Source organism: Tasmannia lanceolata, unplaced genomic scaffold (genome assembly GCF_043159265.1).
Source record: "Tasmannia lanceolata isolate RefF3 unplaced genomic scaffold, GAP_Taslan_0.1 ptg000002l, whole genome shotgun sequence".
Lineage (NCBI taxonomy): Eukaryota > Viridiplantae > Streptophyta > Magnoliopsida > Canellales > Winteraceae > Tasmannia > Tasmannia lanceolata.
The window spans coordinates 31417566-31441232 of NW_027518679.1; the positions used below are offsets into that span (position 1 = coordinate 31417566).

A 23667-nucleotide genomic window follows, 5' to 3' on the forward strand; every position below is an offset into this window, starting at 1 on the left:
AAATCAAATGAAATAATTTCAGATTTACTGAGAATAGCATTAATGAACGAAAATACCCTAGTCATATCTTCTTTTGTTTAAAATCATCTGATATTTTAAATTCCGATCCTCCTTTTACTGTTACCTCATACCATTGATCTTTACCATAGAATTTACACTGGACAGAACTTCTTTTCAGGGCACGGCTTATTTTCTTGTTCCTTTTTCTATTAGAACATTGTAATCAAACTAAACCAATATTCAAGAATCAAATTCATAAAGAAAAATTGGAAGATCTTGCAAATTCAAGAATCTAACATTGTAAAGACTCTAGTTTCTTTGATTTCTTCAGATCTAATCAAAACCTTTACCCTCTTTTCTTTCAGCATCTCATCATGCTCCTTCAAGAGCTCTAGTCTTCTAATTCTCAAGCATCTGTTCGAGCTTTTCTTGCATTTCTTGCAATGCCTTTGCAAACGATTTGTTGCTATCCTTCAGCTTTGAAGTGTCTTTCGTTTCCTTGACACAAAGAAAGGCCTTCTCAGTTTTATTTTCCGACATATATGAATTAGGGGAGAGGGAAAAAAAATGGTTGAGAAGGGCTGTTTTCTTCTAAGGTGATGGCCTCATTTTCTGATGTCTGTGTGCTTCAATGGATCTCTGGTTCTTTCCTTTCTTGGAGGAGCACAGCCGGTGTCATTTGGCATCTTGGTGGAACTCTTTCCTGTGGCGAGAGAGAGAGAGAGAGAGAGAGAGAGAGAGAGAGAGATGAAGGTAATGTTTGTAAATTTAACTGCAGAATAGGGTAAATTAAATGACAGCTTTGTAGTTCTAGAAAACCATAACAAATCAAGTTGTGTAAAAGACGAAAAGTCGCATGAATTTGCAAAAAGCCGCTGCTTAAAATAAGCCTAAATAGTTCTGTGAACTTGCTAACCTCAGCTGCACATGCTGTAGGTTAGACGCATCCCTACATACATGTACATGCATACACACATGTACATACATAAAGTTTACTGATATCCGTGAAACCATGTTTTGATAATGGGACAAACTTTACATGTTTTAACTAACTTTTGAGAGCTTTTGGGGAATTGTAATAGCCTTTGACACCTAGTCAAAAGTTAAAACATATAAAACAAGGCGAGTTCTATTACTTGCGCGCTCGCACACACACAAAGGCTATTACAATTCGCCAAAAGCTCTCATTATGTGCAAAAAAAAACAAGGCCTTTGACAGGTGGTTAAAACATATAAAACAAGGTGAGGTCGTCCCATTATCAAAACACAGTCATGCCAATATCAGTCCCCATGCTTAAAATATAAATATATTCATATATTTACATGCATGCATACATACATACATAATAAATACACACACATTTATAGATTCACAACCAAAGTAATTGTTTTGGTGTTACATTTTCTTCATGGAATTCTCTTTTACTTCAGAGGGCATTCTTGGTGAAACTCTTAGCAAGTTCAGCATTTGGAGTCTCTATCTCACCTTTGTTCTAGCAGTTGGCCGGTTTATCAGACTTCAATGTTCCGATCTGAGAATGAGAATACCCTATGAAAATCTTCCTTCTTGTGACAGGTAAGACAACTTTACTTCCATTCAGATGTTTAATTATTCACTTTTTTTTTTTTTTAAAGTATGAAGTTTTGTTTTTTGTTTTTTGAATGATGGTTAGAAGACTAGACAACAAATTACGATCTTTATAAAAAAAGAATTTTTTTATATAAAAAATAATTTAAATATCTTAATTTTTATTGAAAACTAATATTTCCACATGGTGTACTTTCTCAACCTACCATGCATTCGAAATGTACACTTTCAGATTAGATGTCTTTTTCAAAGCTGTATTATGCATACAATCCAGCAAAAAAAAAATAATCATGTATGTTACAATTTATTTGCAAAAATATCCCGCATCCCTTAATTTACAAGCACTTCCTGCATCCTTAATCTAGGCTAAACATTATCTGGGTCTCAGATATTTGCAAATTTCTCATCTTCCACAACTTCTGACAATCACCTAATATCCTTATGGCACATCAGCTATTCAGACACCAGTCTCTTAAACCTGATACCAAAAGGATTTTCATCTAGTGTCCAGCTAAGGTGTCTCGTCATATATGCTTGTTTAACAATGTTGATCAGGATTTTCCTCATTCGGATAAGCATAACGATTTCACAATGTCCTCCAAAAAGGCAGCTTAGCCATCCTATGAAAACTGCACTCAGATGACCAGTTTTGGTTCAATGCTTCTTTTGCAGAATGGTCAATGATATTGAAGTAAGAAAAATAAATAGTTTGGGCTGATTTCTTCCTTATTTGTCCAAGTTGTGTCTTTTCTTTGCCATCCCGAAACAGATTGATATCCACTTTCCCAAGTTCCATCACAAACCATAATTATTGAATGCAATCTAATGTTTGCTATTTGGTGCCACTTTAGGATGTTGAATTATAAATGATTAAATAACACCAACATTGACAACTTAAGCTTTTGGAGTAATTGGTTGTTTCACATGGTATCAGAGCTATTACCTCACGGCAGGTCTTGGGTTCAAAAACCAACAACACCTTGATATTAGAAATCCACGTGTATGGCCAACCCAAAAGAGGGGGCACATGTGCCCTGTGTTTGGCCTACCCTAAAAAAAAAAGAGGAGGAGGAGGAGGAGCCACACGTGAGGGGGAGTGTTGAAGTATAAATGATTAAATAACGCCAATTCTAACAGCTTAAGCTTTTTGAGTAATTGGTTGTTTCACATAGGATGATTTAAAGCGGAAGTGTTTCTTGGTTTCAGGTTGATAGCAATTTGTGAGGACATCTATGCTGCCAGAGCAGAGGGTGAGCTAGAAGTGGAAGAAGTACTCTATTGGACACTGGTAAAGATCTACCGTTCGCCGCACATGCTTCTCGAGTACACCAAACCCGATTAAATCTTAATGGCGGGCGACCCCGCCACCAACTTCAGAAATCGCTCGTGCGTGATCAGAATGCTGACGACTATCTGATCGAAATATTGGAATCAAACAAGATCAGAATTGCGTAGTCTGTAATCAGTAACAAATCATGGGGAAGCTGTTGTGGGTCAATTTACAAATGGGTTATTCCTAAAGGCTTCCATTCCAAGGTTAGGTCGGTTGGATGTATGATATGTAGAGATAGATTTGGATGCAAGGGCTTTACATGCATTTCCACATATGGGTCTTGGCTAGTTTGGGGCTGGTATGCCAATTCAGCAGCTAGCAATGTATAAATTTTGGAATTTATATGATAAGTTGGTGTTATTTTCTATATCCTTTGTATTCCATATGTAAAGCAGAGAGAGCAGAAGTCAGGATAGGGTTGTAAAATCATGGAAAGATAGTCCACCCAGTTTTTTTTTTTTTTACTTCTCATGGGCAGTATGTATGTTTCAGTGCCTTTTTTGCCTAATTATAACATTTCTTCTTCCGACCAAAAAAAAGTAAAGCAAGTAATTTATGTAATTGCTCTAGTCATCATGGTTATTTGTATCAGTTTCAGAAAATTTAGGCATTTGATGCATTCACAGAAAATTTAGCTTAGATTATGCACATAAATTATCATATGTGGGGTGTGGGGCTGTTTGGTTTGAGGATAGGGATGTTTTCTAAAATTTAAAAACTCGTTTTCTAGATTTTAGAAACCATTTCCCTAAATTTTGGAAAAAAAGATATGTTTTTAATTTCTTGAATACTTAAAAACCTTTACCAATAACATTAACGGCATATGCAACTTTTAACCTATATTGGGTTTAGTGAATGCCATTCTTCTTCTTCTTTCTTTTTAATTCTCCCAATGTTGAGAATGAATGGTTGAAGAACCCACCTAAGAGGCCATCCGGGAAAAAAAAGGAAAAGAAAAACCACCCAAGATTTCCCAAAAATAAGAAAGTTAGCTACAAAATGAAAATTGAAAACTTAGGGAATGTTTGGCAAGTTGATGGTTTAAAAAGAGGTAGGGGCAGACGGAAAACAACTTGGATAGAAACAGTGAGGAAAGACTTGATAGCTAGGAACATAACAGAGAACATGACCTTGGATAGGAGCGAATGGAAGAGAATGATCCATGTAGACAAACCCGTCAAAGTTACACTGAGTCAATTTGAGCTGTTCTAAAGGATTCATTAGCGGACCCCAACTAGTATGGGACAAAGGCTTTGTTGAGTTGAGTTGAGTTTAGGGCTGTTTGGCAACCACGGAAAATTATTTCACGGAATCTTCGTGGGCCCAGCCGTAAAGTAGGAGCTGAGAAGGAAGGAGGATAAGTGACTTGAGAGCAGATGGAGATAGCATGAGAAATCCCTAAAGAAGTAAAAAAAAATCTCCTACTTCAAATTGAGTAATTTTTTTTCCTAATTTTTTTCTGGGGCTTTTCATGCTCCCTCACTCACAGCCTCAAAAGTCTTTCCTCTCTGAGCCCCCCACACTAATAATCCATGGAATATTTTTTCATGGTTGCCAAACATGCATTAACTATTCAACCGTCAAAGTCCAAAAGCTTAGTTACTTTTGAAGCCCACTGAAGAACTAGACTATTGATTTTTTGGGCATTGCCATTGGAAAATTACAAGTCTTTTTAATGGTGCAGGTGTGCGCCCAAAAAAGTAGTGGAGCCCACATGAATGGATGATCTAAATCATTCATGTTTTTGGTCCCACTGTAGCACCCCAAATTGAGGGCCTTGGGAAGATCCTAACTTCGATGTGGCCCCTACTTGTAGGGCACAGTATGGAAAAACTACACAAATCAGAGGATTCGGAAACAAGACAAGATGCCCAAAAAGAAAAATAGAAAGTAGATGAAAAAATACCTCATGAACCATTAATTTAGCACAAGGGTCATCCCTAAACTGTAGTCCCACCAACAATGTTGGTCCTCTTGCAAACTCAATCATATTTTTTTTTACTTGGTTTGGGATTTTAGAGGCCTCCCTAAACTGTGGCCCAAGTACAATGTTGGTCTGGTTTGGGATTTTTGTTGGCAGGTCTCAGAAAGGAATTGGGATGTATATATAAGAAAAGATTTTCTATTGATTCAAACATTGGCATAGGGATCTTACAGAGGGAAAGAAAACCAAATATTTCTCATAGTACTTGTGATTGGAAAATCAATCTGATTTATTTCGTACCCTTCGCTTGATGAGAAAATTAAAATTGTCTCTACTAATTCCTACTAAGGGCTTCAAATCCTGCCATCTGGACCTATTACTTCTACTAAGGGCAGTAATGAGGGATCAATTGAGATCTCCTTCAACAATCAACAACCCAAATAATCATCATACTAAAATGTAGCACTACGAAGAAAATTTAGTGAGGCCACTCAGTAGTGGCCTCACTAAATTGCAGTTAATAGTTGCCAGAGTGGGAAGCAAGTACACGAAGTGATGTGGAAAGCGGGTTTAGAAAATAGAAAATAGAAAATACGTGAAGCGAGGGGTTTAGAAAATAGAAAATACGGGAAGCGAGAAGCTTTAAAAAAGTAAAGGGAAAATGTCTGGGAAGGGTCAAAGTGATCAATGTGGGAAGCAAAAAGCTCTAAATAGTCAATGTGATCAATGATGCAATTAGAACATAGATAAAAGTAAATCTTCTATTTGAAACCCTTGTGTGTAAAACACCCATCTCAAACAGAGGGAAACTGTTCCAAAAGTAAATGTTTCAACAACACAAAATATGTAGTGGGAAATGTCATTGTTTTAATCAAGGGATTGTGATCAAGTGTCTGATCATGAATACTGTCCAGAGACCACAAGGAAAAAAAAAGAAAAAAGAAGACCTGATTGCCCTGGATTTTGACACAAATATCCAATTTGCATAGTGATAACAAAATTGATTACAAAGTATTCATTCAAGCGTGTGTCTGTTGGGGATTCCTGTCCTTTGAATGCCAATTGAGCAGACAATGCATTCAACAGAATGGTGCTTGTTTTTCCTGAGAAAAACAGATAACCGATCGAATGGCACTAATCCTTTTATCAACAAGAGTTCAGAAAATGAAAAGTATGCGAAGCATATTGACAATGCATTCAACAGAATGGTGCTTGTTTTTCCTGAGAAAAACAGATAACCGATCGAATGGCACTAATCCTTTTACCAACGAGTTCAGAAAATGAAAAGTATGCGACAGAGGAAGGATTTCAATGTTTACTATAGTTTCTACATCATTTTACTATCAGTAGACTGTCGCTATCTTGTAATTCTGGTCATTACAGATAGAATAAACTTGAGAGTTTTCAGAGCATCGAAGGAGAAGTTAATCATACTAGTAAGTGCACAAAAACAAAAGACATGTTGGGTGCATAGTTATCACGCAGCAAGGACATTAGCCACCAGTAATATGTCAACAAGGAAAACTTATAAGTAAACAGATGGGACTAAGGGTGGTTCAATACTAAAATGAAAGACAACCACAAAATCACACCGGGAAACAAAAATAAAAAAACAAATCTTGAAATGGATGCATGTTTTAACTATAGCAAATAGATACCTATTATCCCCGATTTTGAAAACGAACGAAAGAAAAAAAAAACATGGCATGGGTAAAGACATCCATGCACATACCTCGCATCCAGTACCATTTGTTACAGACATCAGTTTCTAGTAAACATACACAACTATGATGGATCTAATCAACAGAAACAACATACACTCCCAACCAAGAAGCTCGATTTTGATGAATATGATCAACAGACATAGTTTCTTGTAAACATACACAACTATGATGGATCTAATCAACAGAAACAACATACACTCCCAACCAAGAAGCTCAATTTTGATGAATTTGATCAACAAAAATAACATAAACTCCCAAACATACATCACAGATATTACAAGCGCACCATGACATAAGCCCCAATACCCAACAGACCACCCCATCTTCAAACTGTCAATCATCTTCTGTTTTTGATATTTTCATCTTCTTATAACTACTAGAAGAACCTTTTTTTAAAACCATTTCCGCCGGTATCTTGGGAACTGCAAAATTGAAGTCTGAAACAGTCACATCACCTTGGTATACTGGATTCGCTTCTAGAAACTTCTCTACCTCGGCAGGGGCTCTCACTTTCTTCCCTGTGGGCGTAGTGTAGGATGAATCAATTCTAGACAAATCTGTTTTTATCGTCAACCCCCTCTCGTAACCAGCGGGAGTCTTAGGAATATTTGGTTTGTCAATTAGCCATATTCGAGATGTATCATACTCCAAATCCGCAGGATCAGAACAAGAAACACCTGCTTTCCTGTGACAAACCCAAGGATTCTCTATGAAGTTATGCCTTATAGACTCGTATTCTTCCGTCGTCGGAATCGACCTCCATTTGAAGCATTTACCACATTGCACAGCGTACGCACCAATTGGATTGTAAAGGCTGCGGGCTTTCTGCGACAGAAAATGCAGAGTCAAAAAATAAGTTTTTTAAGTGTGAAATTTCTCTTGCAAAGTTAAAGCTTTAAGGCATGTAGGTTGTTTTCTCTTTGGCATTTTTTAAAATTTGTATTACTATCATCAATCATGACAAAACAAGAAAAGACAGGCAATAAGGGGTGATTTTTTATAGGCTAAAATCCTAAGTACGCAGTAATGCCATCTGCCAATTTTGAATAGCCAACACAAAACTCAAATTTCAAATCGGAAAACAAAAGTAAATCCAATCACGATATGTGCATATAATTATGGCATTTGTGGCGTAGTTGTAATATAGTTATAATGTAGTTGTGGGAATTTGTTCTAGGGTTATGCGTGCTAGTTATTGCTTATGTTATGTGTCATGTAAGTGGGTTAATAGGGTAGTGATGAGGCAATCCATTGTGCTTGTATTTAATTAGTTATATCTTAATAAGGAGGAGAATTTGCAACCAAAGCAGAAACTTATGTTTCAAGAAAGTTATGGTTCCTCTAGAATTGAACCGTTAGGAGGTCTGGTTGCCTCGAATCAACCCTTCCCTTCTCTTCTGCTATCCCTTTCTTTTTTATTTGTGTTGCAGCCAATTAACGTAACATGAAATTTCTCTTGCAAAGTTTAAGTTTTGGGGCATTTAGCTTTTTAGTTGTATCATTATCAACAATCGCGGAAAAAAAAAAAAAAAAGGGAGGTAATAAGGGGCGAGTTTTTGTAGCCTAAAACCCTAGGTATGCAACCAAAACAAAAACTTATGTTTCAGGAGAGTTATGGTTCCTCTCGAATTGAACCGTTAGGAGGTCTGGTTGCCTCAAATCAACCCTTCCCTTCTCTTCTTCTATCCCTTTCTTTTTTATTTGTGTTGCGGCCAATTAACGTAACATGAAATTTCTCTTGCAAAGTTTAAGTTTTGGGGCATTGAGCTTTTTAGTTGTATCATTATCAACAATCGCGAAAAAAAAGAAGAAAAAAAGCGAGGTAATAAGGGGTGAGTTTTTGTAGCCTAAAACCCTAAGTATGCAACCAAAACAAAAACTTATGTTTCAGGAGAGTTATGGTTCCTCTCGAATTGAACTGTTAGGAGGTCTGGTTGCCTCGAATCAACCCCTTCCCTTCTCTTCTTCTATCTCTTTTTTTTATTATTTCTGTTGAGGCCAATTAGGCACGTAAAATGAAATTATTTTATTTTTTTTGAAAGGGAACATGAAATTTCTCTTGCAGAGTTTTAAGCTTTGGCGCATTTGGGTTGTTTTCTCTTTGGCATCTTTTTATTTGTATTATTATCAACAATCCTTAAAAAAAGGTAATAAGGAGTGAGGTTTTTATAGGCTAAAAACCTAAGTAAGCACTGATGCCATCTCCCAATTTTGAATAGCCAACATAAAACTCAAATTTCTAATCAGAAAACAAAGCAATCATGAAATACGAAAGCCAAGGAATTTCCAACACTACCAAATCAAATCATGGCAAAATCAACTGAAACTAGGGTTTGAAAATTTCATTTGAGTCTAAAATCAGTTTGAGATGAAAAATGAAGGGAAATATTAGAGATTGAAATGAAAGCAGTTCAAATGATAACAGAGAAAAAAACCCATATCAAGTAATGAGTTTAAAATGAATTTCAGAGACAGAAAGCCATACCTCCGAGCTCTTAGGGTTTCCTAGATTCTCCAGTTTCATTTTTATTTTATTTTCACTTTCAGCCCCAGCTTCAGATCCCCCGATGCTTTTCTTATAACACAGGGGGTGGAAATATCATTTTCATTCTTATTTTAGGGCCTCATAGTTTGAGAAGGGAGGAGATGTAGTGGCTCGATTAACTTGTTCAAATTGTTGCCCTTCTGATTTTGACCTAATTGACTAGTATTCTTGGCCAAGGGGTGCAACTTGGGTGGGGCTCAACCCGAACCCAATGGGTTCAACCTGATTTTGATTCGGGTTGGGTTAGGGTCTCAAACCGACCTGAACCCGACCTTTGTCATCTAGTTTTAAGATGAATTTTTTAGGGTTATGTTTTTTTCTTGTATTTTTCTGTTGAGGAATGATAGCCCTTGAATATATTCACATCATTAAGTGCAACCGAATTCAGTTTCTTATCAGACTTTAAAAATGATGTGGATTCAAGTGCTCTTCTCCGGCCCTTCCCTTTATCATTCCTATGATAGGTGAACCTGAACCCAACCTGATTCAACCTGACCCAATTTCGGGTAAGATGGGTTGGGCTAGGATTGGGAGTTTTAGAGGCAGGTTGGGTTAGGGTTGACCACCCTCAACCCAAGGGTTGAGTTAGGGTTAAGTGAATGCTAAATTGGGTTGCGCTAGGGTTGACCTCAACCTGATCCAACCCGACCTGAGTTGCACCCCTACAATGGCCCATGCTATGCTTGGGTGTAAACTCCATCAAAACATGAGTTGTAAAATAGTGGATGCATGACTTTGACTGGAGTTAGTGGACCCCATATGACAACATGGTGTAAAATGGCGGATCCTACCCTGTGCATGGATTTTGGGTGGATATGGTGGGGCCACTCATTGGTGTAGAATGGTAGGCTCCGACATATGCATGGGTTTGTGTAGAGATTGTGAGCCCTACCATATCAAAACATTAGGTGTAAAATGATGGGTCTCACCTTTTCAAAATAGAGATTTTATATAGTGGCCGACCTTTACCATGTAAAGGCTGGAGGGAGGGAGAGAGAGAGAGAGAGAGACCCCTCACCCTTGATTTTTATCCAACAAAAGCCCATTGACTTTTTGTTGGATAAAAAATCAAGGGTGGGAAAATCTCTCTCTCCGCCCTTGTTTCCACACCGTCCGCCACCATATAATTTCTCTTCAAAACATGTGGGGGAACTGATATATTCACTCAATTTTCTTACTTGGGACAGCCCCCTCTAATGTATTTATGACTGCACTTTTATACTAGAGGGGGTTGTCCCAAGTAAACAGAAAAAGAAAAAGGGTGGACATATCTTTTCCCAACATGTGGTATACAATGATGGGACCCACCCATACTGTGAATGTGATGCTAAAAAAACACTAGAAAAAATTCCAGTAAAAAATTCATGGAAAAAAGTTTTTCAATAAAAAATTTCCATTGAAAGAAAACAAAAGTCAAAGGAAAGAAACATGCTTAGTATATACTAGCATTCTATGCCTATGCTATGCATGGATGTAAAATGATGGGCCCCACACCATCAAAACATGAGGTGTAAAATGATGGAGCCCACCCAAATGCATAGGTTTGATAGAGATGGTAGACCCCACATCATCAATAACATTAGGGGTAAAATGGTGGGCTCCACGTTATGCATAGGTTTTGGTAGAGATGATGGCTCCATCCCCCAAAACCTAAGGTGTAAAACATTGTCCCAATCCGATCAATAACATAAGATGTAAAATGCTAGGCCCCACCCCATGCAAGGGTTTGTGTGGAGATGGTGGGCCCACCACATCAAAACGAAATGGAAAATGGCGGGCCCCACCCATGCCCTATGGTTATAAAATATTGGGACCATTCCATCATAGGCTCATAGCCAGACGTGTAAAATAGTGGACCTACTAGATAAGTATAAAATGGTAGCCCCCCACATGACTCGGAGGCTCGCTCGAGCTCGCTCGACAGGCTCGTTAAGCTTAACGAGCCGAGCCCAATTTAGGCCAGGCTCGGCTCGTTAAGGTCCGTTAAGAATTTAACATATATATATATATATATATATATATATATATATATATATATATATATATATATTATATTAATTTATGCATTAAAAGGGTTGTCCAGGGAGTGAAAGGCGGGGGCAAAATATGTCACTTCATTTTTGGAACCCCATTTGTTACTAGGACCACCCCCCATAGTGTGAAAAAAGTAGTCAAATTACACTAATAGGGCTGTCCAGGGAAGATGAGGGGTGTGAACATAATATAACCCGAGCTCGGTAAGGCTCGCGAGCCTGGCCGAGTCTGACCGAGCCGAGCCCGAGCCGAGCTTTTGAATTAACGAGCCGAGCCGAGCCGAGCCTGGCCAAGCTCGGCTCGGCTTGGCTCGTTTACACCCCTACATGTTATGCTTGTTAGGCCTCACCTTATTAAAACAAAGCATGATGTATGAAGAAAAGTTTTTCCAATAAAAAAATTTCTTGGAGAAGGCGAAAGACAAATAAAAGATAGATGTTGGAGAAAGACTACCCAAAAAGCACTTTCACATTCAATGGTAGATTGGGTTTTTTATTTCATGAATTCCTTCCTAATGTGGTGCAGCTCCACTCTCAATCTTTTAAGAATTTTTTACAAAAGACATGTAACATGGTAACTTCTTAAGAAATCTGTTTTAGAATTTTTAAAAAACCACCTATTGTTTGTTAGTTGATGTCAAAAGACCACTTGTTAGGGACTGACCAATGGTCTGGATGATGAAATAATCAAAATACCCTCTATCTTAGCCTAAAATCTATTAACTCAGTAGATCCTATTTATATGCAAAAGCCTATCGAGTACTACTTGATCTACATGACCTAATAGTTGCTTTATAAAAGATACTAATGTCATTGGCAAATTGCAGATGAGAGATGCCCAAACCATGTTTACTAGCACTTATCAATCTGGGTGTCAATAGATTCATATGATCTAGTGGATTATTGTGATCCAATTACTATGGGGGATTTGCTAGCCAATTTCGCGGAAAGCCATTTTGCAGCTGGCTTTTGCATGTGAGAACAGCCACACAGGTTGACTTTTTGACAAATTTTGTCTTATTCATTTAATTCATCTCAGGAGGCTGTTCTTACACGAAAAAGCCAGCCGAGAAATGGCTTTCCGCGAAATTGGCTTGCAAATCCCTCAATATGGATATGGATATTGTTTTATGGTTACTGATATGGTTTACTACCTAATTATTTTTAGGTTACTGATAGTCGCACTGCCATGTTTTGATAATGGGGCAAACTCACCCTTCTTTTCTTTTTTTTAGTTGGCTTCTGAGAGCATTTTGGGAATTATAATAACCTTTGACAGCTGGTTAAATAATAAAAGACAACGTGAGTTTCGCCCCATTATCAAAACATAGTAGCACAAATATCAAAGGCATATTTTTAAGGAAGTAATTTTTTTTTTGTTAGATCACGGACGGTATGAATCCGATTGGACTTTGATTTAAAAACGGACGATAGAATCTGATGAATTACTTGATTAGGATTTGATCCAATAAGGATATGAACTGATCATGATTTTGAACATGGGTGGATTCAATTCAATATTTCACATTGACTAATCAAAGAAAAGCTAGAGGTGGATAGTTCATTCTAGATGTTACGTCATTGATTACATATGGCCGCGACTAATTTTATTTTATTTTTTTTTAAAAAAAAACATTCACATAAGAAATTGACTTAACACCTCCACATCCTCTCACCAAGCTAAGGACATCATATTCCACAACACACATAAATATATTATGTCATGGATTTTTCCATGTGGAATCTTGTGAGATAGAGCAATTTGCTAGCAAAAAGAAAGAAAAGAAAGGCAAAGAGAAATAGGAAAAAAAAAAAATACATTGAAATCTCAAAAGCAACAAATTCTATTGTTTATGTGATGGGGAAATAAAGAGGAGAAATGCATAGAGTGGGCTTTGAATCTGATGGAAACCAAAAGACAAAAAGTGTTGTGGAAAGGAGCATATGCCACATTGAAAACCACATTGGCATTGCCCTCAGTACTTTTCCTTCATATTTTGTCACATTCACCACCACCACTCATGTATAATCTCATTACTAAAGGAGATTGATATCCGCACTAGCAAATTTTGATAATGACACCACTCACTTTGTTTTACATTTTTAAGAGAAATGCTAAATTGAAGGGTGCCCTTGAAAAATCACAACTGCAAAGGCACCCAAATGCATCTGTAAAACTGGAAAAATTAAAAGAATTATAAATATAGTTGGGTGACAGAGCTCCAATGGGGCACCCTTTGCTGCTTGATTTTTTGGGAGGGTGCTCCAGTTCATCATTCTTCTTGTTTTGGTAGCCTCTGAAAGAAAACCCTAGTTTTGGTTGAAGTATCTTTTGTTAGGTTAATAACAATGGGCTTTATGGTCATTTCCTCCTCTCTGTCCTCTCAAAAACCATTGAAACCTCAGGGGGTGTAGTTGATGACTTTGAAACTCTAGAGCTATTGTTGAATGTGTCTGAAAGTTGAGGGGGTTTATCTTTAATTTTTTTTAAGTAAAAGGGAGCTCCAATGGGCTATTGTACTTCACGTGGGAAGGATTCAACGGGCCTCGTTGCCACCTACACTGGCACGGGCTGTCTCATGTAAAGAAAAGGGGCAAATTTATTATTTCCCTGAGTAAAAATGTATTTATTAAAGGTTACTGATATTTGCACTACCATGTCTTTATAATTTCACCAACTCACCTTGCCTTTTACTATTTAATCAGCTGTCCTGTCAATGGTTATCACAATTTCCAAAAAGCTCTCACAAGCAAATTATGATAGAAAATACAATGCGAGTTAGTGCAAATATCAAAACATGGTAGTGCCAATTTCAGTAGCCTTATTAAATTGTAGTTTCATTTCTCTAATATATAGGCATACAATCAAGGTTTTAAAATTCGACCGAAATTCGAAATTTCAGGTTTCGGTCGAGACCGAAATCGAAATTGGGTAAAGTCGAAACGTTAGTTATTTCAACCAAAATTTCGGTTGAAATTTCGTTTGACTGAAATTTCGGTCCTAAATTTTAGGTAGATAACGTTAAAAACTATATTTTATTCATTAATTATTTAATATTTAATTTCGACTGAAATTTCAGTAATTTTGGCTCAGGAGGGATTGCTTTTTTTTTTTTTTTTACTTCGACGGATTTCGAATGAAATTTCGGAAAAAAATTCGGTTTCAATGGGGGCCGAAACGCATTCTAAAACCAAAATTAAAAACCTTGCATACAAGTCTATAAGAGGAAGTGTGATCCTTGGTATTAAAAGATCATAGATTGAATCCAATAGTCTTGTCCTTGCCAATATCATTGAAGGCAGAGACAGATATCCATGGCGCATTCATTATATTTAAAAGAAATATGAAAACTATTGTCCTCTATGGAATTTGTCATCACTCACATTCGCAGGGAAGGTAACCTAGTTGTAGACAGCTTGGCAAATTATGCTTGAGATAGCATCATTAATTCAGATTTTTTTTGGAACTGGCCGATTCTAGAGGAGCTACTAGATGCAACCAATTGTATATTCCTTATATTCATAATAAATAATGTTTTGTTCTATTGTTTATTTATGCATAAGTGGGTTTTATTGATATACTCCTAATGTAATGGGATGGGTTAGAGGCAAGGTTCTATGTCCTCTTCTTGTAACTTTTTTTTCCTATTAATAAAGAGGTGCCACCCCGCGTTCCTGGATAAATTCCGGGTTATAAAAAAAATGCCTATAAGAGGAATTATTACGTGGCGTAAGGGCGGATACCATAGGAACAATTTATGTGGTGAATGAGGCTATTGATTAGATTAAAAGGGCGGCCCAGTGCACGAGGCTCCAGCCATTGCAGGCTCTGGGGAGAGCTAGATGTACGTAGCCTTACCCCTGCTTTGCAGAGAGGCTGTTGATTAGATTGGCCCCACAAAAAATGGGTCCCGTATTTGAACAATCTGGATCACCATAGATATGTCTCATGTGTACCATCCAAAAATGGATGAACGGTGTGGATCACCACAAACATGTGACATTTGTACCATTATAGGCGGCCCCACATATCATATGGTATTCGGCCCGCTCACCATATACTCTGTGGTTGATGACCATGGTTAGTTCTCCAATGTATGGTGGTAACCATGGTTATTTGGGTGGTTAGCAACAAAATATATTCCCCAACCCAAAATTAGAGACAGAGACAGAGACAGAGAGATGCCAATTTTCACCTCTTTTTTGGTGATTTTGGATTATTTTTTGACCGATTAATCAATAAGAGCTGAAATCAGGTATCTACCTATCGATCAAAGTGCATACAGTAATCTGATTCTCTCAATTTGTTTTGGGTTTTTTTGGGATTTTTTCACCAATAATTCTTATAGGATTTCTTTGATTTTTTATGGGTTTTCTTGTGATAAATCCGATGTTCTTATTTTATTTATGTTTCTGTTGACGAGTTTGTGAAATTTCTTTCTTGGGTTTTTTTTTTGTATATTATTTGTTGATTGGTATTGGATTTTATTTATTTTCTTGTGCTGAATATATTGATTTGTATTTTATTTATGATGTTCTATTTTTTTTATATATTATTGATTGATGTATTTTTTTTCTGGGTATTTTCATTTATGATGAGTTGAGTATTCTGATGCAGGAAATTGATTTTTTTCCGCGGACTTCTGTATTGGAGGTGAAGATCTACCTTTTCATCTTTGGTGAATTTTGTGCTGAATTACTGATTTGCTATGTGTACTTGTCTTGATCATGCAGATTGTTAATAGAATTTTGTATTTGTTATTCTTTTGATATTGGTTGTTTTATCTCTTTGATTTTATGTTATTAACATCTGGAATTGGAATTTCTATAATGCATTGTACATTCAGGCCCTGTTTGGATTGCAAGAAAAAGATTTCTGGTAGAATTTTTTTTTCTTGGTATACTTAATTTCTTTTCATAATTTAAAGAAATGATATTTATTATGGTTAATTTAGAGCTTTGTTACATGGATTCTTCTAGATGTACGAAGAATCTGTGTCGGACATGTCTCAGATTCCAATACTTCAGGATTCTCTTAGACACTTCTAGATCTTTTTTTTTTCCTGAATACTACGACCACAAATTTATTACCGCATGTTTTGAGTTTCACCTCCTAATGGATAAGTTTCTTAAATGGAAATTAAATATTTATCTACGTACCTATTAAACTTTTCAATATATTACTTATTATAGCCATATCATTATATAAACAAATAAAAGGGCGGCCCGGTGCACGAGGCTCCGCCATTGTGGGGTCTAGAGAGGGCTAGATGTACGCAACCTTACCCTGCTTTGCAGAGAGGCTGTTTCCGTTACTCGAACCTGTGACCACCAGGTCACAATGGAGCAACCTTACCATTGCGCCAAGGCTTGCATCTTCTCACAAGCAAATTATGATAGAAAATACAAGTTGCGTTAGTGCAAATATCAAAACATGGTAGTGCCAATATCAGTTGCTTTATTAAATTGTAGTTTCATTTCTCTAATATATTGGCATACAAGTCTATAAGAGGAAGCACAATCCTTGATATTAAAAGAATATGGATTGAATCCGATAGTCTTGTCCTTGTGAATATCACTAAAGGCAAAGACATATATCCATGGCGCATTCATTATATTTTAAAAGAAATATGGAAAATATTATCCTCTATGGAATTTGTCATCACTCACATTTGCAGGGAAGGTAACCTAGTTGCAGACAGGTTTTCCAATTTATATCTCATAATATTTATATATCGTCATGTTACATTTAATAAATCAAATAAAAAAACTTAAGAACACCTACACTTTACCCTTACCTCATTTAAGAAAACAATAATATAAAATTTTTTCGATTAATTGATCAAACTCAAGAATGGAGTACCCATAATTTAAATCTCATTTGAATTTAAATTATGGGTACTCCATTCTCGAGTTTGATCAATTAATCTCTAATTCCTGCGGATGTCTATTTGCCGGGGCAAATTACGCTTGAGATACCAACATAAATTCAGTTTTTTGGAACTGCCCAGCCTCCCCAAGGATTCTAGAGGAGCTGCTAGATGCGACCAATTGTGTATTCCTTATATCTGTATTCAATAATGTTTTGTTTTATTGTTTATTTATGGGTAAGTGGGTTTTATTGTTATACTCCTATTGTAATGGGATGGGCTAGAGGCAAGGTTCTATGCCCTCCTCTTGTAACTTTTTTACCTATTAATAAAGAGGTGCCGCCTTGCGTTCCTAGATAAATTCCCGGTTATATAAAAAAGTCTATAAGAGGAATTATTATGCGGTGTGAGGCCGCACACCATAGGAACAATTTATGTGGTGATTGAGGCTATTGATTAAATAAAAAGGGTGGCCCAATGCACGAGGCTCCCGCCATTGTGGGATCTGGGGAGGGCTAGATGTACGCAACCTTACCCCTGCTTTGCAGAGAGGCTATTGATTAGTTTGGCCCCACAAAAAAATGGGTCCCGTATTTGAGCAATCTGGAGCACCATAGATATGTCTCATCTGTACCATCCAAAAATGGATGAACGGTCCGGATCACCACAAACATGTGACATTCGTACCAATATAGGCGGCCCCACATATCATATGGTATTCGGCCCGCTTTCCATATAGTGCTGTGCAATATAGACTGTGTTGTGATGACAATGGTTAGTTCTCCAATGTATGGTTGTAACCATGGTTACTTCGGTGGTTAGCAACATAATATATTCCCCAACCCAAAATTAGAGAGAGAGAAAGAGAGAGATATGTCAATTTTCACCTCTTTTTGGGTGATTTTGGATTTATTTTTTGACCGATTAAATCAATAAGAGCTGAAATCAGGCACCTACCGATCGATCAAAGTGCATACAGTAATCTGATTCTCTCAATTTTTTTTTTTGGGATTTTTTCACCAATAAGTCTTATAGGATTTCTTTGATTTTTTTTAATGGGTTTTCTTGTGATAGATCTGATGTTCTTATATTATTTATGTTTCTGTTGATGAGTTTGTGAAATTTCTTTTTAGGGTTCTTTTTTTTGTATATTATTTGTTGATTGGTATTGGATTTTATTTGTTTTCTTGTGCTGAATATATTGATTGCTATTTTATTTATGATGTTCTTTGTTTTTGTATATTATTTATTGATGTATTTTTTTCTGGGTATTTTCATTTATGATGATTTGGAGTATTCTGATGCAGGAAATTGACTTTTTCGCACAAATTTCTGTATTGGGGGTGAGGCTCTACATTTTTATCTTTGGTGCATTTTGTGTTGAATTGCTGATTTTCTATGTGTACTTTTCTTGATCATTCAGATTGTTAATAGAATTTTATATTTGTTATTCTTTTGATATTGGCTGTTTTAGCTCTTTGATTTTATGTTATTAACATCTGGAATTGGAATTTCTATAATGCATTGTACATTCAGGCCCTGTTTGGATTGCAAGAAAAAGATTTCTGGCAGAATTTTGTTTCTTGGGATACTTATTTTCTTTTCATAATTTAAAGGAAATGATATTTATTATGGTTAATTTAGAGCTATGTTAAATGGATTCTTCTAGATGGACGAAGAATCTGTGTTGGACACGTCTCGGATTCCAATACTACAGGATTCTCTTAGACACTTCTAGATCTTTTTTTTTCCTGAATACGATGACCACAACTTTATTACCGCATCTTTTGAGTTTCACCTCCTAATGGGTAAGTTTCTTAAATGGAAATTAAATATTTATATACTTACCTATTAAACTTTTCAATATATTACTTATTATAGCCATATCATTATTTAAAAAAATAAAAGGGCGGCCCGGTGTACGAGGCTCCGCTATTGTGGGATCTAGGGAGGGCTAGATGTACGCAGCCTTACCCTTGCTTTGCAGAGAGGCTGTTTCCGTGACTTGACCCGTCAACCAGGTCACAATGGAGCAACCTTACCGTTGCGCCAAGGCTCGCCCTCTATCATTATATAAACAAATAAAATTTGAAAATTGATTAAAATATTTTGGCGAATCAATGAATCGCCCTTTTTGAGGTTTGCAGAATCTGGCACTCGATACCCGTGTCAGATTCCGACACTCGTATCCGTACTGGTGCAACATAGATTTTGAGAGATATTATCATAAATTGAAAGGCCCCTTCCTATGTAAACATTGAATAAGGTTAGCTGCCATTTATATTTTTTCATGTGTGAAAAAGTTACCAACTTTTAGAAATAATTTTCTTTTCCAAACTTTCTAGAATATTCTTGCAATCCAAACATGCCCTTGTCGATATAAATTTTTTATGAAAGCATTTCATTTGCTCTCTTCCATGGAACTTTCATTTTCACAGAATGTATCCTAATTTTTTGCCTAATTCTTCTTCTGATGATCTATTCAATCTCTGATCAAAATGATATACCTTGGTTACATTTCATCTCTTATAAGGATCTCTGAAGAATTCAAAGAACATCGGACTATTTGGCGTAATTTTTCTTCCGATGATCGATTCAACCTTTGATCAAAAAGATATACGTTGGTTATACTTCATCTCTTAAAAGGATCTCTGAAAAATTCGAAAAACATCGGACTGTTTGCATTACAGAATGGCAGCAATGGTCGCTAGGGGTAGTTGTCAATTGTCGTCTACAATTTCAGTTCAAGAAAAAGGCAGTAGGAATAAAAGAAAGTTTCGCACTGACCCATCCCTCGGCGATCCGAACAAGCTCAGTCCACATTCCGAACAACAATGTGTCTGTGACTTGTGTAGATTTAACCAAGATCAGTTCGATGTGTTCAAACCCGATCATGGAGCGTCTGGTGCTCGAGTGTCATCAGATTTAGGGCATGAGCGGTCTAGAGAAGAACTAGAAGTAGAGGAAATCCAAGATGCAGATTGGAGCTATCTTTCAGAAAGCCAGCTAGAAGAACTCGTTTTGAGCAATTTGGATGCAAATTTTAAGAGCGCGATTAAAAAGATCTCTTTTTTTGGCTATAGTGAGGAAGTTGCTACAAAGGCCGTGTTGAGGTCAGGGCTTTGCTATGGGTGCAAAGACACCGTATCAAACATTGTTGATAATACATTGGCATTTCTTTCCAACGGTCAAGAGATAGATTCCTCAAGAGATCACTTTTTCGAGGATTTGCAACAATTGGAGAAATACATATTGGCCGAGATGGTTTGTGTGCTCAGGGAGGTTAGGCCATTTTTCAGCACCGGCGATGCAATGTGGTGCTTGTTAATCTGTGACATGAATATGTCTCATGCTTGTGCAATGGATAGTGATACCTTGAGTAGTTTTGGAAATGATGAGACGACAGGGAATTCTTTTGTTTCTACTGTTCCGCAACAGAAATCCGAGGCTAACAGTTCTCTTCCAAGCATGCCCCTGCTCAATGTTCAAAAACCCAATAAACCAAATCCTTTGTTACCTTATTCTCAGTGTTCTCAATCTGACATACCCACTGTCGAGGAACTGTCATCTGTTACTAGCGAATGTGTTCTGACCATGTCTCAATCATCTGCACCAGAAGAGAAACCAAGTGGTATTAAAAAAGGTAACTCAAATGGTTCGAGGAGAGACTCTACCCTCCGTCAGAAATCAATTCATCTAGAAAAAAACTACCGAGCGTATGGAGCTAAAGTGGCTTTGAGAGCAGGTAAAGCCAGTGGCTTGGGTGCCTTAATCTTGGATAAGAAATGCAAGTCTATATCAGATTCCAATGCTACAAATTTGAAGAATGCGTCCTTAAAGCTTAGTCGAGCAGTTGGAGTGGATGCATCTCAAGTAGATGGAAGTGCTAATCTTTTTATTAATGCGGGACCGTCTGCTGACTTGGTGTTCGGCCCCAAAACAGTCGCTAGTTCATCTGCATTACCCATGGCTAATACTGAACTTTCTTTGTCGTTGGCTTCAAAAAGCAATGGCGCTTTGTCATTGCCTTCCAAGCCTAATTGTGATGTTGAGACTCCAAATTGTAGCTTTACTGGAATTTCATCTGATACGATTTTCGGTAAGTGGGTCCCTCAGGATAAGAAGGACGAGGTGATGCTAAAGTTGGCTCCTCGTGTACGGGAGCTGCAGACCCAGATGCAAGAGTGGACGGAGTGGGCCCAGCAAAAGGTGATGCAGGCTGCTCGTAGGCTGAGTAAGGACAAAGCAGAACTCAAAACCCTGAGACAAGAGAAAGAAGAAGTGGCCCGTCTTAAGAAAGAAAATCAAACTATGGAAGAGAATACCATGAAAAAGCTGTCAGAGATGGAGAATGCATTGTGTAAAGCTGGTGGTCAGGTTGAACGGGCTAATGCTACTCTCCGTAGGCGCGAGGTGGAGAATTCCGAATTGAGGCACGAGATGGAGGCTGCAAAATTGTGGGCTGAAAAGTCAGCTGCAAGTTGTGAGGAAGTTTCAACAAGGGAAAAGACGACACTGAAGAAATTCCAGTCATGGGAGATGCAGAAGGCCTTGTTACAGGAAGAGCATGTGACTGAAAAGCGTAAACTCTCTCAGTTGCAAAAGCAGCTGGAACAAGCTAAAGAGTCCCATGATCAACGTGAGGTAAGTGATTTGAGGTGACATTGCATAAATGTTGGTTTGTTCTTAATTTGGTTTTAGGATAAACTGCTTTTACTTCACAACTATTCATTGAGTGGTTATCATCTTTTTATTTGCTTTATTTATTCTGTTTTTTCTGCTTTTTTCCTTTGAATCTAAGTTCCAATCTTTAATCAAATGGGCATTTTTCTTTCACAAATGAGTAAGTTTAGTCATAGTTGAAACACCCAACCCCCCCCCCCCCCCCCCCCCCCCCCCCGGCCATCCTGGACTACCTCGAGTCGACTCCCTTTTCTCTTGGCTGCGTGCCGCATTTTGCCATACAGAGTCAATAAAAACTCCTTTGACTCTGCTGAGTTAAGACCACGTTAACCGAGTACTCAGCCACGTCAACCGTGTTCTTGGCCGCGTCCGCGTAGACTCGACAAGGATTTTTCTTGGCCGCATTTTGAGCTGCATCTGCGTTTTTAAACACTGATGTTTAGTTGTGTTTTCTGGTTCATTTTCATATAAAAAATTACAGGCTAGATGGAGACAAGAACAGAAGGTGAAGGACGAAGCACTTATGCAGGCTAACTCTGAAAGAAAAGAAAGAGAGCAGATTGAGGCTTCAGCCAAGTCAGAGGAAGATATGATAAGATTAAAAGCAGAAAACGATTTCCAAAGATGTAAGGATGATATCCGAAGACTTGAAAGAGAGATATCGCAACTGAGACTAAAGTCTGACTCTTCAAAAATAGAAGCACTACGTTGGGGCATAGATGGCACCACTGCTCTTAAGGAGACCAACACACACTATATTTCTGGGATGATAGATTTCCAGGAATTAGGCATTGGGGATGTCCAACGTGACCGGGAATGTGTGATGTGCTTGACTGAGGAGATGTCCATTGTTTTCCTCCCATGTGCCCATCAAGTTGTTTGCTCAAAATGCAATGAACTTCATGAGAAACAGGGAATGAAGGATTGCCCTTCTTGTAGGACTCCTATTCAGCAGCGGATTCGCGTACGCTTTGCTGACTCATAGCTTACATCAACTATCTGAAATGATTTGAGTAATTGAACTTAAATAATGATTTGTGGGACTTGGAAGTGAATAATGGAAGTAACTTATTTGAGCTTTAAATCATAAACTTCAAATTAATTCAGAGCTTTTCACTGTATGCTTGTGTGATTTCCCTTTGTGCTTTTCCTTATGTTCTTTTACAGGTGAACATTTATTTATTTATATTTATTTAACATTTCCTGTTTCTTAGGAATTAATGAGCTAAAAGTTTTGTATAGCTTGAGGATTTGTGCTTCTTAATTTTTCTTCACACAATTAATAGCTTGAGTATGGCAGTGAGAAAATTGCCATTACTGGAGAGAGTTCCAGTTAAATCTGATCTAAGTGGTACTATAAATTCCTTGTTTATAGTATCCAACTCTTGCCATAAGGTTCTGGTATGAAGGATAATGAGCTTGAATCACTAACCCAACTTTACATAAGCAGTTCTGATTCACATTTCTTCTATCGTTCTTGTTGCTCTTGTTATGTTACTAATGCTTCTATTAATAAACTCTATTCTTTTGTCCATAAAACTGCAGTTTTCTTCTTTGTTACTCTGATGTTTTCTCAGTTGATGAGTATTTACTCTGGTAATATAATAGTAGAGCACTAGGCCTTTATTGATTTGTCACTTGTATTCCATTATTCATAATTTTCATTTTTTCTTCAATACCTAGAATGCATTGCCAACATGATATATAGGTATTTGATGTACAGATGTGGCATTCTTTGCTGCTTATCTTTAGTTTTAGATGCAAATATTACACCCAGATAGATGGGTTTTGAATTTAGGCTGCTGTATCCTTTCTCCCTAACTTTCATCCTAGGACTACCATTCGAAGAACCACCTTTCATCCTAGGATCCTAGCATTTTCAGATTCTTTGTGACATTGATTTGAAATGACTTCAGAACATTGAGTGATTCTTATATCCATAGTATTATCTTTTTAGAAATTGCTCT

At 37.2% G+C, this 23667-nt stretch overlaps 3 protein-coding genes across 7 annotated transcripts in view; 2 read left to right on the plus strand and 1 right to left on the minus strand.

Moving 5' to 3' along the window:
• Positions 1 to 3417, plus strand: part of LOC143868146 (piezo-type mechanosensitive ion channel component) — a 71055-nt gene extending 67638 nt beyond the window's left edge. For 3 of the 4 annotated variants that reach the window (XM_077376167.1, XM_077376194.1, XM_077376182.1), the window contains 2 exons: positions 1432 to 1576; positions 2795 to 3417. In XM_077376167.1, the coding sequence (XP_077232282.1) occupies positions 1432 to 1576; positions 2795 to 2930 (281 nt within the window). In that variant the 3' untranslated portion in view covers positions 2931 to 3417. Of the gene's footprint in view, positions 1 to 1431; positions 1577 to 2794 lie in introns of those variants that run through there. The other variant, XR_013244179.1, reaches the window with a different exon arrangement.
• A 3243-nt stretch (positions 3418 to 6660) lies between these two features.
• Positions 6661 to 9262, minus strand: LOC143868635 (methyl-CpG-binding domain-containing protein 4-like). The gene is made up of 2 exons (XM_077376205.1): positions 9055 to 9262; positions 6661 to 7394 (listed from the first exon to the last, which is right to left on the minus strand). The coding sequence occupies exons 1-2, from the start codon at positions 9091 to 9093 to the stop codon at positions 6903 to 6905; spliced, it is 531 nt and encodes a 176-aa protein (XP_077232320.1). The 5' UTR covers positions 9094 to 9262; the 3' UTR covers positions 6661 to 6902.
• A 6033-nt stretch (positions 9263 to 15295) lies between these two features.
• Positions 15296 to 22821, plus strand: LOC143868785 (RING/U-box superfamily protein). 2 transcript variants are annotated; one of them, XM_077376222.1, is made up of 5 exons: positions 15296 to 15403; positions 15766 to 15801; positions 18325 to 18360; positions 19551 to 21661; positions 22182 to 22821. In XM_077376222.1, the coding sequence occupies exons 4-5, from the start codon at positions 19709 to 19711 to the stop codon at positions 22683 to 22685; spliced, it is 2457 nt and encodes an 818-aa protein (XP_077232337.1). In that variant the 5' UTR covers positions 15296 to 15403; positions 15766 to 15801; positions 18325 to 18360; positions 19551 to 19708; the 3' UTR covers positions 22686 to 22821. The 2 variants fall into 2 exon arrangements, with proteins under 2 accessions (XP_077232337.1, XP_077232347.1); XM_077376232.1 differs by having other exon boundaries at positions 19708 to 21661.
• Positions 22822 to 23667: the final 846 nt, after the last annotated feature.

Bases quoted from the DNA above. Each gene is read 5' to 3' on its own strand.
- LOC143868785 (XM_077376222.1), top strand. From the start codon at position 19,709: ATGGCAGCAATGGTCGCTAGGGGTAGTTGTCAATTGTCGTCTACAATT. The intron at 21,662-22,181 runs GTAAGTGATTTG...AAAAAATTACAG, and splicing joins AGTCCCATGATCAACGTGAG to GCTAGATGGAGACAAGAACA.
- LOC143868635 (XM_077376205.1), bottom strand. From the start codon at position 9,093: ATGAAACTGGAGAATCTAGGAAACCCTAAGAGCTCGGAG. The intron at 7,395-9,054 runs GTATGGCTTTCT...TTTCTGTCGCAG, and splicing joins GAAACCCTAAGAGCTCGGAG to AAAGCCCGCAGCCTTTACAA.